This window comes from Stegastes partitus, unplaced genomic scaffold (assembly GCF_000690725.1).
Source record: "Stegastes partitus isolate 25-593 unplaced genomic scaffold, Stegastes_partitus-1.0.2 Scaffold77, whole genome shotgun sequence".
In the NCBI taxonomy this organism is placed as follows: Eukaryota; Metazoa; Chordata; class Actinopteri; family Pomacentridae; genus Stegastes; species Stegastes partitus.
Genome location: NW_007577808.1, coordinates 161,714 through 180,565, shown reverse-complemented (window position 1 = coordinate 180,565; position 18,852 = coordinate 161,714). Strand labels below are relative to the sequence as shown.

Below are 18,852 nucleotides of genomic sequence, written 5' to 3'. Positions count from 1 at the left end.
TGTGCTGAGGAGTGCAGAATGTGTAGTTTTTTACCCGATCTGGTTCATGCAAATGCTTCATTTTTCACTACTTTTTAAATCAAACATGTAGAAAAAAGTGATTTTGGTCAAATGTCACAATCTCAAGCTCAGATTTTGTCATTGTTTGAGATGGAGCCACACATCATACATTCAACATGATGCATTCAGTGATCATCAGAAAGTTGAAAATCCAACATTTCTTTCAGGTTTTTACAGCTTCTGGCACTGATGGGTTGTGTCATTTTGGCCATTTATTTTTAAAAAGAAGAAACCTTTTAAACCCGCTAGCAGGTTTTGGGGTTTAGATGGCTGAGAAACAAAGTTTGAAGTCGGTGAAGTTTCATTTTCAAACTCCTAATCATCAGACCCAACCAACGCTGCCTCAGCTGATTTCACCTGAGGCAACTTTTCAGACTTCATGCAGCTCCCACTGGTAAAACAAAAGACTTTATAAATCAGCGCACTTCCCCTTTCCTTCCTGCATATTTCATTTTTATGTGATTTTTTTTTTCTCCTCCTCTTCTGTGGGTTTATAAAAAATTGGGCGGCTGATATGGTTTCTCCTTATGAATTCTCACACCTTATTTTTATGGACCTGGAACTCTCCCAAAGGTCAAAAATCCTAACGGTGAGTACATCCATGTCAGACAACCACTTCACTACTTCCTCCTCGCATGAAGTGGTGTCTTTTGAAGCCAAACCACGTGACCCCACATCCCAACCAAATCAGGCTGTGCGTGTACACAGATTCAGTCAGAGCCTTTGATCTCCTTCAGGGTCACGTAGGTTTTTTTTTTATTTTTTATTACAGACTTCCACTTCAAACCAATATTTGTGTGTCTTTAAAAGCCTTCCAAAGAAACAAGGAGAATAAGAAACAGTCAGGATGACGTTCAGACTGTAGCTGCTACTTGCTCCTCGCTGTCCACCAGCCAAGTAGAGCAGAATCAAAGAGTGTTAGATGGAGGCAGAGACGGTGAGATTGACACAGACAGACTTGACTGCTGGGATGAGAACCTGTTCACCACTGATGTCACTCAACAGCTTCCAGATGTAGGCCGCTCAGACAGATGTGGGGGTGGGGGGGGTGAGACACACAGATGGGGGCCCACCGCGGCTCTTTCAAGGTCAACTCATGGGCGGGTTTTATACGTAGATTCGGTGGTAAAACAAAGTATGCAGCAAACAGATTTGCAAGCTCCGGGTTCCTGTGTGGAGAAAGCTGCAGGGACGTTGAGGTTGGCATGATGACTTCCGAGACTGTGGGCCGTTTTCTTTCACATCAAAGTAACAGTAGGGAGCATAGGAATAGAGGGGGGGCGGTTCTGTGCTGAGCTTCCTTTGGAAAACACTGGCTTATTTGGCTTCTACATCTGCATTAGGATGTTGGAATTCCCTTCTGCAGAACAGGAGAGGGTTGCTGAAGCAGCAGGCAGAACACTATCGCGAAGAGGAGGCCTGTTCAAAAGAAGGATTTCAGTGTTCGTCGGTGCTCCTGCATGTCTTCATGTCACGTTAAGCCACAGATCCCAGTTTGCTCTGAGTAGGAAATGAAAACAGTGTCTGGAGATACAGAGAGAGGCCGGCCCTGGTTTGGATGTCACCTCAGGTCCTGATCTGTTCGCGGTGTGCGGTGATCTGGCAGCCGGAGGACGTTTCTGGCTGTTAGTCCTCCTCCTCCTCCTCCTCGTCTCTGTATCTCCTGAAGCCTCATGTTGTGATCGGATCCGTGTTTCCTGTCAGTATGAAGTGACCCAATGACCGCACACTTCCTCTATCACTCACACGTACACCACCCTCTTCCTCTTGTCCTCTCTGTGTGGACGCATGTAGTCGTGGGTGTCCATTCAGAGCTGTTACACAGTGAAATTTATGCCGAATTATATAACTTTTAATGAATATCAAACTCTGATCTACTGCTGACAGTGCTTTAGAATACATTTTAGTCTGGTTTACTACCCTGTTGAAGTCATGAGGTGAACTGTTTGTTGGGAAACACTGCCCCCTACAGGTAATGCTGGTTTGTCAAACTTCACTGGGCTGAGCTGAACTTATGAGGCAGCATCAACACAGTAGGGTTGCTTAACATTCGCCAGAATAGTTACTAGGCGCGTCTGGCACAGTCGCACAAAAACAAAAGCAAAATGTTGCACGCTGAAACGCTTCTTGACTGCTGATATGAGAACCTGTCCACCCCGGCAGCAAACCCAGAAGTTCATGTTTCTGTGAGAACAATGCATTTTCCCACATTCACTTCCCAGGGAGCACTTTCTCTCAGGATACATAACAATCATGGCTCATTTATCAAACTCGCCACACTCAAATGGCAACCAGGGACCTGATCCAAAACATCAGCATCAATAAATGTAACTAAAATACTATTTGATTGCTGGAGCTTGGTTGTGTGGAAGCAGCATCGTATGAACTCTTTCAAAACCACAGGACACATCTGCAATCACACAGTGAATCACATTAAAATGCTCGTGTTGTGGCAGTGCACTTTGGATTTGCCGACAGTCTTTGCACTTATTCAAACCCATAATTAGAACAGATTAAATAAAATCAACTATACACAATGCAAAAACGCACACTTCATGTAGTCATTAGAAGCTTGTCTCTGTAGTGAAGCCTCAAAATCAGGACTACTAACTGATAGTTAGTAGCTTGTTTCCACTTTGCCAGGACTGCAAATAGCCAGGAGACTAGCTTCTGCATCCCATTAAGCACGCACATTTTGTTTCAACTCCAGATCGTGGAAAAGACCCCTTCTTCACCAACACTTTCCATGACTCACGAGGGTTGCCTGTTCCAGGACCTCAGGGTCCTCCCGGGCCTATCGGTGAGTGTTTACTGGCCTCTTCATACTGCACACAGGATGTTTGTGTGGTGGTTGGGTAACATCTATCCATACACGCAAAGACTCTGATATTGGAAATGAACACAGTAGCGGCACACTGTAAATAATACTTACCAATAATATACAGTTTATTCAGCGTTCTCTGTGTTGATGATGTTGTTTGGTGTCTAACTTAAGTCTCTTTTTGCTTCTGTCAGAAAGTTGTAGATTCAGTTTCTGTCATTTTAAATGAAGGGGAAAAAAATGCTTATTCTTAAAGGTCTCAAAGACAAACATCCCTAAAAGCTGCACTTAGAAGTCATAAACACCTGCAGGTTCTCTGCACATGTTGAGTTGAGCTCATTGCTCCTCACCAGGCAAAACTAATGTGCTATTATAAATATTCATGCAGGTCCTCCAGGTCCTAAAGGCCCATTAGGACCACCCGGCCCAGCAGGACAGAACGTAAGTCCGCTCACAGCATAGTGGTGCACTGCAGGAGTTTAGCACTGTCTGTGCAAATGTGTCTTTGTCATCTTGAATTTCCTTTCTGACCCACTACAGGGGAAACCTGGAGCTCCTGGAACACAAGGCCCTGTGGGGCCAAAGGGAGAGCGTGGGGAGAGAGTGAGTACACTCGGTCTAGTTTAGATTAGTTTACTCATTTCAAAGACAGGCTTGGAGAGAAATCTTTATCTTCCAGCACATACAAAAGATTAAATGTTTTAAATGCAGCAAAAGAACACAATGTCATACAATACAATAAAACAGTACTACAAATAGGAAGCAGTTGGCAGCATTCATGTTCTCAGTTCTCAGGTTATATTTTCAACAGGTTTCTTGGCAAGATAGCAATGACAATGTTCTAATGTGCAGCGATTTGACGACTAAGGATACAGCTCTTTAAATCAGTGTAAAAACAGTTTCTTATGCACCTTGGTGTAAATATTCCAGTCTTGTCATGTGGTATCAAAAAATACATTAAAAAACTCTTTGTTTCCTGGAGGCCAAAAGAGCAGAGAAGCCAGACTGTTTAATATCTTGTACATAAAACACAGTCACCATTTGATCATGTTCTCACAGCTTGAAATATTATACATCCGTAACAAATTACAGTAATGACACCACACAAGGCTTCTTATTAAAGATTCTAGTGTTTGTTTGTATCGTGATTCATAGTATTGCTAACTTGTTCCTACATTGTTCATCATATGTAATATTTAAGAGAATCATTGCACTCAGGAACATCTTACCTGCGTCGAATCTGGAGAGTGCAATAGTCAGTTTTCTTCATTTAACAACTTTCTGAGATGTGCCTTTGGTTTTTCAGGGTCCTTTAGGTTACCCAGGAGAGAGGGGCTTCAGAGGCGAGCCGGTAAGCCACCTCCACCTCTGCTGCCTTGAGGATTATTTCCTGAGAGAACGAATGTATGGGGGGGGGACGTCAACAAATGTCATAGCTGGTTATGTTACTGTAAGCTACATTCAGCAGCAGCACCACAAACCACGCTGACCAGCGACAACACAATCAGAAAGAGAAAGAGCTCTTTCTGTTGCCGCAAACTGCTGCACAGCTTTCATCAGTGTTTTGAGGTCAGATTCATTTTTTCTCTGTTGTTAACGTTTCTTCACAGGGAGCACCAGGTCCCAAGGGAGAGCCGGGAGAGAAGGGCTTACCGGTAAGAAAGCAGTTGGAGGTTGTTCATAATTTGACATGGCTCTGGACGGGAAGATTTTCAGATTTTAAAAAAATAATAATTTAAGATTCCTTTGCTGAGCATTAAATGTTTTCTGTCTGTCTAACCCGTACTTTTCTTTTACCTCCTTCTCATTTTACAAGAGCAATCTAAATGTAAGATATTTTTATTCATGTCATCACGTGTTCACTTTTCTATGTAATGAATCTATTCAGTGACCTAAATGAAGTGTAACCATGACCAACGTCTCAGGTTATGGTTACGACGTCCTTACAATCACCATGTTTATGGTTGTGATTGGCCACAAAGTGGTGTTCAGCTGCATCTTCTTTCTCTCTCAAGCCCATACTTTCCTACCTGTAGTCATAAAGTGTCTGTTTAACATTGTTGTTTATGTTTAATCATATATGACTGTAGCCTTTGATCCGTGTGATTTTGTGTGTTAATGTGTTTTTGTCGGTCCTTGGGGTGTGCTCTGGACTGCTGTCCTCTTGACCCTAAAGCTGTCTGACTCCCTCTGCAAGCTACTGTCCCCATGGCTACCTTTCACAGTCACCTTTTCAGCATCTGACTTTGGCATATACATATAAATATACCAAACAACACCAGGTCTGACGGACTGAAAAGATGCAAAATAAAGCAAAAATCTTTGCAAAATTCTAATTATTTCATTTGAATTCAACAGCACATCTGATCATTTTTGTTTGATTTTGCAGACGTCAAAATGTTTCAATGAACCACAAAGTTAATGTGTGAAATGTATATGCCAAATCACTCCATATGTGTCAGTGGTGGGTCCTGTTGGGTTTAGAGGTGTTGTGCTCTGATGTGAGTGGAGTGGATACAGCTATCCTCTTTTCTCCCACAATGCAACCTTGCATGCTTTTGTCTCTAACTTCACCACATAGACTTTCTTTTCTGAATGTATAAATCAGCTACGAAAAATGACACAGTGCTGTTGAAAAAAGGCAAAGTAGGTCGAAACTCCTAAAGTTTTATTTGGGGATTAACTTTGGTATGATACTTACAATGTACAAAGTTTAGTGGGTTAGCACGCTGACATTTGCTTATTAATAGAGATGTACGCTAGACTTAGTGTCATCATTAGCATTGGCCAATAACCCTTTGAATTCCAAGTAGTTTCTGGGCGTTTTTCTGCTACTGTCAAATTTTTACTTACTGTGGCCTCATTGTTCGCTGCAATATAAAGTCATACACCTCTATGGAAACAACACAACCACAACTACAAGTAGAAAATACTCAAAAAATATATATTTTGCTGCAGTATCACAGAATTATAATGCCATAAATCATTACAAAAATAATAATAATTTCTTGTTGTTTTTTTACGAACATTGAGAAAGCCAGGGATGAACACGTACAGCTCTTTTTTTAAATGCCCACAGGTGCCACATACCCAGACCACATACTCAAAAAAACGGGTGACTCTACATATTACAGATATTTTGCTACTTCCATTTGTAAGTAATAAGCACAGCCTGCACTTCAGCCAGAAAGTCCCTGAACTGTTGGTCACAGCTGAGTCAGTACTGACTTTACGGTTGCACCAGGAAGCACACAAGTGGTGCTTGCTTTGAAAGTGCTACATAGAAATAAAAAAAGAGACATGTTTTACATCTAAGTTTGCATTGCCTGCCAGTGAGCCATAATGGCAACAGTAGGTATTTTAATATGTGAACTGCAGTACAGGAAAGACTCGATGTTCTCTACAATTAGGTGGAAAAAATATGTTCATAAATTAGGTTTGGTAATTTGCCTAAATGTGTTGGAAAATATTGATACATTGGATACTATAGAAAATATTGTTTCCCTACTAATTAGCACTGTCACCAAAGTACAGCTGAATTGAATGGAAGATCTTTAGTTCATGTGATATTTGGTCATAAACCAAGAACCTGAAGATGTCTTGAAAATAACAATATGACAATTCATCACGAGGGAACAACTGCAAATGCCTGTACCAGGTTTCATGCTAATCCATCCAACACTTGTCAAGATATTTCACACAAAAGGCACAAATGTCTCTTACTTGTTGGTGAAGAGGTTCACCCAAACTCATTAGGATTCTTTCTTTTGGCATCATGGACAAAATTTATCCCAAAGTTGACATATTTCAAAGGAGCAACCAACAACCTGACATTGTGATCCTTAGTGCTGCGCTGCTCGTGTGACTTTGCCTTTTTTCTTCAAACATGCAGTCTGTCCTTGGTTTGTCTTATTAATCAGAGCATGTCGTACTGGGAATCACTCACCTGGGCACTAAAAGCTTCAGCTGTTCTCTGCATGCCTTCTTCTGTGATGGCGGCGCTCTCAGCTGTCTCTGTCTGCTTTACCGACTTCTTGTTCGAGTACTTTTGTTATTTTTGAAGGTATGACTCATGAAGCCATTGCTTTATCCTTTAACTAAAGACAAACTAGCTGTCAGTGTCAATCTGCACTGGTTTCATTCTGTCCGATGACAATGGGTAACTTTTGTGAGCGCAGTGTTAAGAATGAACACTGCAGAGCTGAAAGTAATTGCCTGGCTGACCTGCTACCAAACAGAAAGAATGCAGATGGCATGATCGAATCTTTGTCCTGGGAGAGCGCAATTCAACCGGCATGATGCTGGTCTGTGATGTGCATGCTGATGTTGTTGCCCAGCCCGGCATGGCAGAGACTGACTTCATGTAGCAGCATGTTTAGAGAATGAGGGAGACAGTAGAGGAGAACAGGTTAATGTCTGACAGTGCTGGGCAGATATGTGGACTGTTTTAACCTTCTAACTGCTGAACTGTATGGAGAAAAATGACTTGCATCTTGGCGAGCAGTTCTTTGGCTTGTGCTCCTTACCTTGACGGCTGTATCTATCTTCACAGGGGGACGGAATACATCAGATCAGAGAGGCGCTGAAGATCTTAGCCGAGAGGGTTTTAATCCTTGAGACTATGATCGGTATTCATGGTGAGTAGGAGGCCTGAGGCAGGGTCAGCTTTAGGCAGGGGTCCTCAAACTCCCACTGAGCCTCACTGCTGAGACAGGGAGTGGGAACAGTCGTGAGCAGCCCCAGGACTTGGGCTGGCGTTTCCACACCCTCACACAGTCCCCCCTGTCACTGCTCTCTGATAGGACATTAGCTTGCAGATGTTCCACGACTTGCAGGCAGACCTTGAGCTTCTGGCTCGCAGGGTGACACTGCTGGAGGCTATCATCTGGCCAGGTAACGCTGAAACATCCTCACCCACAGCTCTGCCAGCCCTCACTTACCTCCTTTGACAAGATTTTAAAAAGTGCTGATCAACTGTTAGAAGCAGGAAATAACCACTAAATGTTGTCCTCACCACTGAAAAGTAGACGTGTTTTAGAAATGTATTCTTGTGTATATTCTGTTTTAGTTTTGAGGATTATTTGATGGCAGCACAGATTTTAAAATCAATTTACCTTCTCAACTTCTTACTGAGAGAGATGTGGTGCTCTAAACACATTCTGCTTCTCTCCAAAGGTTTCAACATTTTTGGTTTTATCAGATGAGATCATTTTGTATTTGTGCATTTTTCTGTGCTCTTCACTGGGTTTAAGTGGGCTGGGCTCAGCTGGAAAAAGATAAAGTCACATACTGCCAGTGTCAGGTGACAGTTTACTTGTTTCATTGCTGAAGTTGCAAATCCTGTCAATCAAATCTGACTTCATCCAAACATCCTGTAAAGCAGATTAGCTGAATTTCAAGTGCTTACCTCGTTTTTTTTGTTAGTTTTTTATATCTATACCTTGACTTTGATTGTTGGTACTTCAGTCAGAAATCTTATTAAGAAAATCCAAGATGTGAAACCAAGTTTTCAGGGACTTTGTGCTAAACACTCACTGATTTTAGCTCCTGAAATGTGATGATCTGCTGCTTTGTATTTTTGAAATTGAACATCTTTTGGTATTGGACTGTTAGTTAAAAGAAAATCAGACAATTTAAACATACACTTTAGTTTTCTTTGTTGTTGTTTTTTTCTTTTTTAACATTTTATTGTTGAGACACTAAATCTACAGTTGCAAACAAAGCTTTGCATACACTTGTAAAGACCATGTATATAACAGCAGTCTTGAGTTTCCAGTGTCTTCTAACTCTTAATTTCCAATGATGGACTCACTGAAACGTGTATGTCTTTGTCATAAATATAACAATTATGCATTGTAGTTCTTTCACAGATTTATATTATCGGTCTTCTAGAAATATGACAACATCTGTTGGTTCACAAATATACATACAGCAATGCTAATATTTGGTAAATGCCCTTTGGCCTCAACTATGTACTTTTGGTAGCTGTAAACAAGCTTCTGGTTGTCAAAATTTGTGCAGTTCAAAATTAAATTTGATGGCTTTCTGACACCAGCTTGCTTCTTCATCTCAGCGTACAGATTCTTGATGGGGTTTAAATCGGAACTCTGGGGAGGTCAGTCTAAACAAACATTAACTCTAGCCTGATTTAGCCATTTCTGTACCATTTTTTATGTGTTTGGAGTCATTGTCTTGTTGGAGTTGGTGCTTTATGCAAAGTAAATGAAGCAATGAAGGAGGTCTTTACTGCGTCCAAGACCCAACCTTATGTCTGATGATTAGAGGTTTTCCTAAAGAATGTGGAGGTATTCCTCCTTCTTCATTATTTCATTTCCTTCGTATAAAGCACCAGCTCATCTGGCAGCAAAACAGCTCCAGAGCATGATACTGCCACCACCATGCTTGAGGGTAGGTTTGGTGTTCTTGAGGTTACAAGCCTTACCTACTTTCTTCCAACTTTTTTTTTGTTCTTTTTGGCCAATCGGTTTTTTTTTTTTTTTTTTTTTATCTGACCACAGAACTTTCCTCCAGAAGACATTTTCTTTGTCCATGTGATCGGCAGCAAACTTTAGTTGAGCTTTAATGTGCTGCTTCTGGAAGAAAAACCTTCCTTCTTGCATGGCAACCTCTCAGCTCATGGAGATGTAAAACACGCTTGACTGTGGACACCTGTGTTCCAGCAGCTTGTAATTCATTGCAGACCTGCTTGTTGGTGATTCTTGGTTGATTCTTGACCATCCTGACCAATTGTCTCTCAGCAGCAGGTGATAAGTTTGTGTTTTCTTTCTGAGTGACACAACTGTGCCATACACTTTATACTTACATTTGTTTGCACAGATTTGCTGCTTTGAAATGGCTCCATATGGCTTTCCTAACTTGTTCAAGTCAATGATTTGCTTTTACGGATCTTTGCTGAGCTCCTCAGACTTTCTCATTGTAGTGTTTGTAACTGACTCTGATGACTGTATCAAATGGGCCCTTTTTAAATTGGCTCAGAGGAGTCAGCAAGTGTAGTCAATTGTAATCACTTGCAAGAAGTTACTAGGTTATGCCACTAAAACATTTGATTAACACAGCTTTCTACATGACCAAAACTGATAATTCAAGTTGCTGTATGTACATTGCTGACCCAACAGATTTTGCCATTCTTACAGAAGACTTATAATAAATCTGTTTTTGTGACAAAGACACACGTTTCAATAATCCCATCACTGAAAATCAAAACTTAAAGAAGACATTAGAAACTCAAGACTGCCATCATATACATGGTCTTCACAAATTTCTGCAAACTTTTGTTCACAACTGTATAAGAGAGCAACTGACCAGTTTACTGATAACAAAAACGACTGATACAGCCCTACTAGTCAAATGCACCTACAGCAGGTTAGTTAATGAACAGCTTCAATACAACTGGCCAATCAAAATAAGACAGTCACTTACAATACCTTCAGGTTGAGAGTTGGATTAGGACTACAGAGTGCACATTATGTCCACACACCCTGATGGACAGGGAGGACCCGTTCCAACTGCTGTCTTTCTTCAACAGAGCCTGATCTAGGGTCTGGGGATGGACCATTTGGCACAGCCTCCCCTAGTTTCTACAGAGATAAGCGAGCAGGTGCACTTCCACATCGACTTGCTTCTCCTCTGTCCTCCGACACCAAGGTTCGAGGGAAGTAGCTCCCCCTCCCCCTGCTCACCCTGAGGATCACAGGCTGGGTTGACCTCCCCTCCTAGGTCTCATCGGCTCTCAACAGATTTAGACCATATCTGATACCCTCTGTGGGCTTTACCATCAGATTTAGGATGGGGGACACCTCAGGGAAACTCCACTGATACTCCGCAATGCCCTGATCCATCGGGAACCTGAGAACTAGTTTGACCCCCCCACACACCCACCCATCGCCATAACCAAACATTTAACCTTTCCACAACACTCCCAACAGCTCCTTCTGTATCTCATTTCTGTGGCTTCAGAACTAAAGCCTCAGATTAAGGTGTTTAAAAAAAAAAAAAGGAAATCTGAATCTTCTGTGGTGCTCAAGTTACAAACTGTTCTGGACAATAAGGGTCATTTAGTGTAATCAAGTGAAGGAGAAATCAGACGTGAGAAAAGAGACTGGATTTAAGTTTGTATTGCTTTCATAATATAACTGCAATCTGAAGAGAGTCCATTATTTAAGTATATTGCGCATGTACAGTTTGCAGGACACAATTACACAAACAAACCTCCTCTTCTAGTATTAATTTTGTTATCCTTCTATCATATCGTTTAACTCAATGTTATGTAGTGCACTAAAAAGATGAAGTCATCTCCACTCTAACTGAGATACTGTATGTGTTGCTAACAGTGATTTGTAGTTTTTCTGGTGTAAGTGTGAGTGAGTTTCCCCCCCCTTAAAGTACGTACCAATAAAGAGAATAGCATTTTGACATTTAATCTGTGCAACAAAAGACAAAAAAAAAGTGCACAAACATTTGTATTTGGCTGCATATCAGCAGGAACAGTCGTGAACAGTGTTGGAAACAAAATGCATTGAAATAACTCTTTGCAAATCTGGCTGCCTGTGTCAAGATGTTAAACACACACACATACACGCAGAGGAAATAGCAAAACTGTTAATAGAACTTGAACATGTTTTTACCACTGTTGTGTTGGTAAACTGCTTAAACTGTCCTGATGAAAAGACTTTTTTTCATCTTATATCAAACTTATTGTGAAACTATTTAAAATGATGAATTGTAGTTTATTTTGTATGCTGTCGTGTAACCATTTCATATTTTGGACCTTTTTTTTTTTTTCTTGCAAATGTGTTACTGTGTTAAGATAATCCTGTCTAGATGATCGGTGTAATAAAATAATGTTCATTGGTTTTTTTTAAACATGTCACCTGTTTTCATTTGTGGTACAACAGTATTCATTAAACACTTCTATGACATAATTAAATGACACACGCTCTCTCCGACGTACATTTCTATGTGCAGGTACATAAAGTGGGTCAAGTTTGCAAGTGTTTAGACTTTCATCACATCTTTTTATGAGGGATTGTGATCATTAAAATAGTTCTACGTATAGCCCACAGGGAAAACACTGAAGCTCAGCAAAACCCAAGCATAATATGTATGTTCAGTTTACTGGACGAGTGCACACATCTTTACAGACTCTGTCCAGGAGTGTGAGGTCTTCTAGCTGCTGTGCGGTGGCAAGGAACTCTTTCCCTTTGATACCACCACGGCTTGTTCTCCAACGCTGTCTTCAATAAGCAGGGAGATGGCGCCATCTAGCTGCTTCGAGGCTGCTAAAGCCACTACAGCTTTCTCTGTGGGGAAGCCCATCTTCTCCAGCTGCTGCAGTCTGAGAGGAAACATTAGCCTTTTAGTTACTTATGCGAGTAATATGAGGAGTATTTAGTAAACAAAACAACAAAAAACAGAGCTACTTAGTCAACTGCTTAACTAGCAATTTGGTTATTACTAACCGCAGAGACGACACGGATGATTTGGGCACCTCCACTTTTGCATCAGGGTCATCAGGAGCGTCCTGTAATGAGGCCAGTATTCCTGCTCTGAGCATCTGCTCCTCCAGCACCTCTGCCTCAGACAGAGCAGCAGACTCCTCCATTACCCAGGAAGGCAATGGTTCAACCCATGGGTGGTGGTTCATAGCGGAGGGCTCAGTCAGTGGGGGAGCAGCCGCCTGATCTACAGGCATCATCTGAGAAAGTGATCTAGATCTGTGACAAGAGATGAAGCAGAAACTATTAATTCTGCCACAGCCGTGAATGCAGGTGGTAAACATCTGATGAGAGTTAAATCACACCTTTGTGAGGTAGCGTAGAAGGGCAATCTGAACCTGACTGAGGTGCGAACATACACCCAATCAGGAATGAAATCCAAGAGCCTGGCCTCCTCCAGCTCCTGTACCATTCCAATAAAGGGTTGGCGATCTACGAGGCACATTAAGTTTTGTAACAAAAGACTTGAGAAGGAGGCACTGTGGTGTTTATGTAGAAATAAACATTGTTATGAACTTGGCTGGACAGGGCACTATTAGCTCACACCCTGACAAATACATTACACATCTTTAATATGAGGCAATTATATTTGAAACACAATTATTCCTCATTTAACAACAAGGCCTGAAACAACAAAAAAATACATAAAGGGGTGTCCAGGCATAAAAGCCACTGAGGAAAGTTTTTAGCCTTGGTTATATACAATAAAAGGCTGCACACTTGGGTCATTGTTCTCAATTACTGTATCCTGTCAGAGCGATGGTGGAAATTATGTGACGTCAACTTTTTTTATAAACTGCTAAGAATGATAAAGTCGCACATTGTCCCACCCTTAGAGGTTCAACAAAACTAGGAGAAAAGTGACAATTAGCTGTACACCATCTACAGCAGAGATCTGATCAGTCAAAGCTGGATAAAATACCTAATGAAAGTTTACTGTTCCTCTAAAAGCATCAGTATAATGTTCTTTAACACTCACTGAATGACGACACTGAAGGTGACTTCCAGCTCTGTAGATACAAGGATCTCAGTGACAGTGTCCGCCATATTTTCCTGAAGTCAAACTGCGTCTACACATTTTTAGGTAGACCTTTGTTTGTATCTGAAGCCCACTTTCAAATTGTCAATTTGTAAAAATGCTTTTTGGCATCATGACCAAATTAGACAAAGTCCAGTTTTAAAGCCACTATACGAGATGTGTCAAATCTAGACTGGATAGTCCCTGGGAAGCTAAAGATTCTTCGAACCAGTTTTTACATTTGGGAAACCTTTATTCTATTTGTAAAAATGCAAAAGAAGAAGGTTTCACTGCTTGCTTTCTTTCTTTTTTTTTCTAAACCTGGTCAAATGCGGTGTAGATGCAGAAAAAGAATTTTTGCAAATAGACACAAATTAGAGCCTGTGTTTTGACAGATGTTTTGCTTCTCTGAGACAATCCAGACCAATCTAAGTAGAGTGGTTTTAGATGTAGACCTGTTCTAATGTGATTTACATGCAAGAAATCACAAAAAACACGTTTTCAAAAACAGAAAGCTTTCACATATTTCAAAGTGGGGTTCAGGCACCACTGAGGGATGACCTAAAATGTCATACATGGTTTCACATCAATAAAATGTGACACAAAAAAGAAAAAGAAATATGGAATCCGTAATGTAAGTGGAGCTTCCCTTAACTTTTCTTAACTTTAACAGTGTCATTAAATGACTGCATAAACATTGAAGGATACAGTTGTGTCCGATGCATATCGCACAGAAGTGAAGCATGGCAGGTGTCCCGGGCAGCAGCAGCAGGCCAATCAGCAGGACAAGCCAGGGCAGAAACCAGACTGGCAAACACCTCAGCAGCCGCCTTTGTGTCACCTGTCGACACTGAGCTGTGAACAGAGCGAGCTGGACGGCAGAGAACCCACAGATCCGACTCGCCTCGCCCCCACCAGCAAAGAGGAGCACAGCGTAGAGAAAAGGCAGAAGGGCCACTGTCAGGATGGAGAGGGCAAGCCAGGCGACCGTCCCCCAGCGACGCTCCTGACATGGTCCGAACAACAGCAGGAGAGCAACGCTGACCAGCAGGGAAGTCAGCTCATCATGACTGAGAGCATACAGACACACATCTGAGGAGGAGAGAAAATACACTGAATCCTTTGATGTACCAACTCTGACATATAAGATCTGCTGGGACGCATGATGAGTTACCTCTGAACCTTGGGAAGTCTCCTCCTGGACCTACACTCAGACTTGCCTGGATGCTCCCAGCATACATCAGTAGCATGAGTGCTGTTGATAAACATGTTCCCAGGCAGAATCCAGAACGATCTGACCCAAACCAGAACCACACTGACATTACACGTCCCAGCATTGTTTAGGATCAGCTGCAGGTTCTCCACTCACTTGTCCTTTTGTGGCATACTTCTGGGAAACAAACATCAGTTGGTGCTCATAGCAAAAACAATGTCTTGGGAAATGAAAGGGTTACAGATAGAGAACTGTATTTACTTCTAACAATATGAGAGTGGGAGATGGAGTCCATTGTCATAACATTATAATCCACAACAGGGGTTGATGGCAGCAGAATCCTCCTCTGAAACTCTCTCTGACGACGACGTGGGTTAAAATAAACTCAAACAACGAGCCTACAAGCTGAGCTGTTGTTCTACAATAGCCATATCTTTCAACGGTAAGTTAGAATGTAAATAATAAACGTTTACAGAGGAAAAAACTCCCAGCGTAGAAATGCAAGAAAGCTAAACAGCAGCTCACTTCCGCATGTTCTTCTTCGTCGTCGTCTTAATGGTAGCGTAAAGGGGCTTTAGCGCCACCTACTGCACACACTGACAACATGACTGCTGTGCCTTCTTATTATTATTTTATTATTATTTATTATTATTCACAGGTCAATTTCAGTTTCATTCATTCAGTAAGATGGTAAACTGGTCCCAGAGTATATTATGGTGCTATATTATGTTATTGCACTTGAGGAACTATAAAAACATTATTATGAATGAATGAAACTAATGGAAAAACTGAACCCTTGACCTACAGTGGGAGGATCTGGTGGCTCTGTTTTTCAGTGAGGGGCATGTTGCTTATTAGCTTATTTAGCTTATTTGCCATCTTAGAGGAAGGAGTCACTGTAAATGAACATTAAGTCATTCTGAGTGATCACCTTTATCCTATGATGAAATATTTCTGTCCTTTGTTTTCCCTTTAAATGTAGCTACTGTAACGAGTCATTTCCTGTGAAAGGATCAATAAAGTATCTATCTATCTATCTATCTATCTATCTATCTATCTATCTATGAGAGATTTTTGCAACGACATGCTGGACAGCGCTGCCCATACTATCAACAAAACACCAAATAAGGTGATATCTGTTAGAAGAAAGGTGTTTCTTCCCTCCAGTAGGGCTCCAGGGACTTGAAGAATCCATGTCAAAGTGCATTGAATCTGTTGTCTTCTTGAGACTAAGTACATCCTTAAGTAAATGTACTTAATTACTTTTCACCACTGAGTATTTACAGACAGACAATTGTCTGTTGTCATCACTAGATGGCACCTTTGTTTCATGGTTGGTACCTTAGAGTTAGGTTGTTCTGAGAGAATATTTCCTTCTAAAAAAGAAAAAGAAAAAATCAGCCTGTCATTTTTTTTTCTTTCTTTCTTTCTTTGTCACAGGTTAACAGCTAACTGTTATTTTTGTAAGAGAACGATAAAAATGGAGTCAACTTGGCAAGAAGTGGACATTTTTGAAAATATCTCAGTTTTACATAAAATATTATGACTTTTTTTGTTGCCATAATGCCGTTTTTCTTATTTTTCTGTTTACCCTCATTTCCACAGAACAGTTTTAAGAAACAGAAAAAGTAATCGACTGTGCCTTTGGCTGGTTTTTTAATGGGCAGGTTTGCTCCTGTAAATGGATTTACAGTAGAATTACAGTAGTGAGCATATACACTATATACAAAGGGAACACCTAAACAACACAATGTAACTCTAAGTCAATCACACTTCTGTGAAATCAACCTGTCCATTCGAAGCAACACTGATTATGAATGAATTTCACCTGCTGTTGTGCAAATGAAACAGACAGCAGGTGGAAATGAGAGGCAATTAGCAAGACAACCCCTATAAAGGAGTGGTTCTGCAGGTGGTGACCACAGACCATTTCTCTATTCTCATCCTTTCTGGCTGATGTTTTGGTCACTTTTGCATTTTGTCAGTGCCCTCACCCCTAGAAGTAGCATGAGGTGGTGTCTACAACCCACAGAAGTTGCTCAGGTTGTGCAGCTCATCCAGGATGGTACATCAGTGCGAGTTGTTGCAAGAAGGTGTCTCTCAGCACAGTGTACAGAGCATGGAGAAGATACCAGGAGACAGGCCAGTACACCAGGAGATGTGGAGGGGGCTGTAGGAGGGCAACAACCCAGCAGCAGGACCACTACCTCCTCTTTTGTGCAAGGAGGAACAGGAGGAGCACTGCCAGAGCCCTGCAAAATGACCTCCAGCAGGCCACTGATATGCATGTTTCTGCTCAAAATATAATCCCTCTAGTGGGTTCTGGGTCTTCCCCGGGGTCTCCTCCCAGGTGGACGTGTTCGGAAAACCTCCAGATGAAGCCTCCCAGAAGCATCCAAATCAAATGTCCAAACCACCTCAACTGACTCATTTCGATGAGAAGGAGCAGTGGCGCTATTTCAAGCTCCGGATGTCTGAACTTCCCACCCTATCTCTAGGGCTGAGCCCAGCCACCCTGCAAAGGAAGCTCATTTCGGCCGCTTGTATTCGGAATCTCGTTCTGTCGGTCATGACCCAGAGCTCGTGACCGTAGGTGAGGGTTGGGACGAAGATGGACTGGTACAACGAGAGCTTCGCCTTGCGGCTCAGCTCCCTCTTCACCACGACAGTCTGGTACAGCACCCGCATTACTGCTGACGCCACACCAAGCTGCCTGTCCACCTTGCATCCCAGTTTTCCATCACTCGTGAACAAGATCCCGACATGTTTAAACTTCCTTGGTTTTCTATGTTTGGTTTGGGGCACAATTTGAAGTATCCANTTTTTAGATATACTGTATGTGTGGTTTGTATGGAGCAGTGAGAGTGCCAAATTACAAAAATAAATCAATAAAAGAATAATAAAATAAAAGTGGAAATCAAAAGAAGAATAAATAAAATGAAATTTAAATAATGTGGCAATATAAGGCAATATTTATCATAAATGAATCCATAAAAGAAAAGGATAATAAAAGTAGAAATATAAAGACAAATAAATACAACAATAATAGTTATTTATTTATTCATATTTTTTATGATTTTATTTATTTAATTAATCAATTAATTTGTTGCATGACTTTGATGAGCAGCCAGTTGTTGGTGGGGCTTTAATTCCTTGTAACCAATACGGTTGTTTGTCCTGCCTCGGATTGTTTCGGTCTGTGCGCCGGTTTAAGGGCGCTGAGAAGCAGACCTATGACTCCGATAGTGAACCGCTGTTGAGTTTGTGATGGCGGGGTGGCAAAGGACCGGGACTCTTGTTGTTTTCCACCTGAGTCTAGAGAGGTCTGAGGCTGTTTTTTCCGCTAACAGGTTTGCGCTGGTGAGTTAACTCCTTGCATGAGGCAGCTAGCTGTTATGTTAAATTGTGGCGTTGTTAACTGAGTTAACTTGAGCTAACAGCGTTAGCGTGCTAACAACGCTAGCCGAACGGCTAATCCACATTCGCTCGTGCTGACTGTGCTAGCTGTCTAACAGACTGTTCTGAGTCAGGAATAATACGAGACATACAGGTTCCTTATATTGGAGTATTTGTCAGGCTGTTGCATACTTTGTGTTACTTGCTGTTGTATTAGTGCCTTAAATGAGCTGCTGCTTCATGTGTTAGCTCAATTAAACCAATGGATTTTCTGTTAATTTGGCATGGATTAAACGGTTTTTAGTCAATTTTAAACGAAATAGTTATACAACGGCATTACAATGCAATAATAAGCTAATTTCATTTGTTATTCTGTGTCAGGGCTGTTCTTAGGTTCACTTAAAGCTTAAGTGTAATTTCACTGTGACCCTCTCAATTCAGGTTTTTGAGTTGGAGCCTTTTTGACTTCGAATTCAGATAAGCAGAGATGTTAAAAAAAAATAAAAAATAAAAAATGGAGTTTTCTGCAGGCAGCTTTCTGCAGGTGTTTAATGGATGTAGAGCCACAGACCATATGGAAATAAACCTCTTTACCTGCTCCTAAAGTAGAACAGAATAGAATGCTTTTATTGTCATCATGCACAAAGTACAACGAAATTAAAAGACAACTCCAGTGGTGCAAAAGTATAAAAGTAAAATTATAAAAAGACAAATAAGAATATATACATATATTTACAAAAGGAGCCAGTAGGACGCATATACAGTTTGAATTTCCCTTCTGGGATAAATAAAGTATTTTTCATTCATTCATTTCATTCATTTTCATTCA

General features: G+C 41.2%; 2 protein-coding genes across 4 annotated transcripts in view; one reads left to right on the top strand and one right to left on the bottom strand.

Moving 5' to 3' along the window:
* The window catches only part of emid1 (EMI domain containing 1), a 63,822-nt gene extending 52,058 nt beyond the window's left edge, over positions 1-11,764 (top strand). The window contains exons 10-16 of one of the 2 annotated variants that reach the window (XM_008276557.1): positions 2,771-2,860; positions 3,270-3,322; positions 3,422-3,484; positions 4,188-4,232; positions 4,492-4,536; positions 7,684-7,774; positions 10,428-11,764. In XM_008276557.1, coding sequence (XP_008274779.1) covers positions 2,771-2,860; positions 3,270-3,322; positions 3,422-3,484; positions 4,188-4,232; positions 4,492-4,536; positions 7,684-7,774; positions 10,428-10,561 — 521 coding nt within the window. In that variant the 3' untranslated portion in view covers positions 10,562-11,764. Of the gene's footprint in view, positions 1-2,770; positions 2,861-3,269; positions 3,323-3,421; positions 3,485-4,187; positions 4,233-4,491; positions 4,537-7,433; positions 7,519-7,683; positions 7,775-10,427 lie in introns of both variants that reach the window. The other variant, XM_008276558.1, reaches the window with a different exon arrangement.
* Positions 11,304-15,150, bottom strand: rhbdd3 (rhomboid domain containing 3). 2 transcript variants are annotated; one of them, XM_008276560.1, is made up of 6 exons: positions 14,889-15,150; positions 14,589-14,804; positions 14,123-14,506; positions 12,702-12,828; positions 12,361-12,615; positions 11,304-12,236 (listed from the first exon to the last, which is right to left on the bottom strand). In XM_008276560.1, exons 2-6 carry the CDS (start codon positions 14,749-14,751, stop codon positions 12,068-12,070), a joined length of 1,098 nt encoding a protein of 365 aa, XP_008274782.1. In that variant the 5' UTR covers positions 14,752-14,804; positions 14,889-15,150; the 3' UTR covers positions 11,304-12,067. The 2 variants fall into 2 exon arrangements, with proteins under 2 accessions (XP_008274782.1, XP_008274781.1); XM_008276559.1 differs by having other exon boundaries at positions 14,589-15,150.
* Positions 15,151-18,852: the final 3,702 nt, after the last annotated feature.

Coding starts and splice junctions, on each gene's coding strand:
- rhbdd3 (XM_008276559.1), bottom strand. CDS start 14,751: ATGCTGGGACGTGTAATGTCAGTGTGGTTCTGGTTTGGGTCAGATCGT. Junction 14,507..14,588: donor AGACTTCCCAAGGTTCAGAG/GTAACTCATCAT, acceptor TCTCCTCCTCAG/ATGTGTGTCTGTATGCTCTC. Junction 12,829..14,122: donor GATATGCATCGGACACAACT/GTATCCTTCAAT, acceptor TGTGCCTCGTAG/ATCGCCAACCCTTTATTGGA.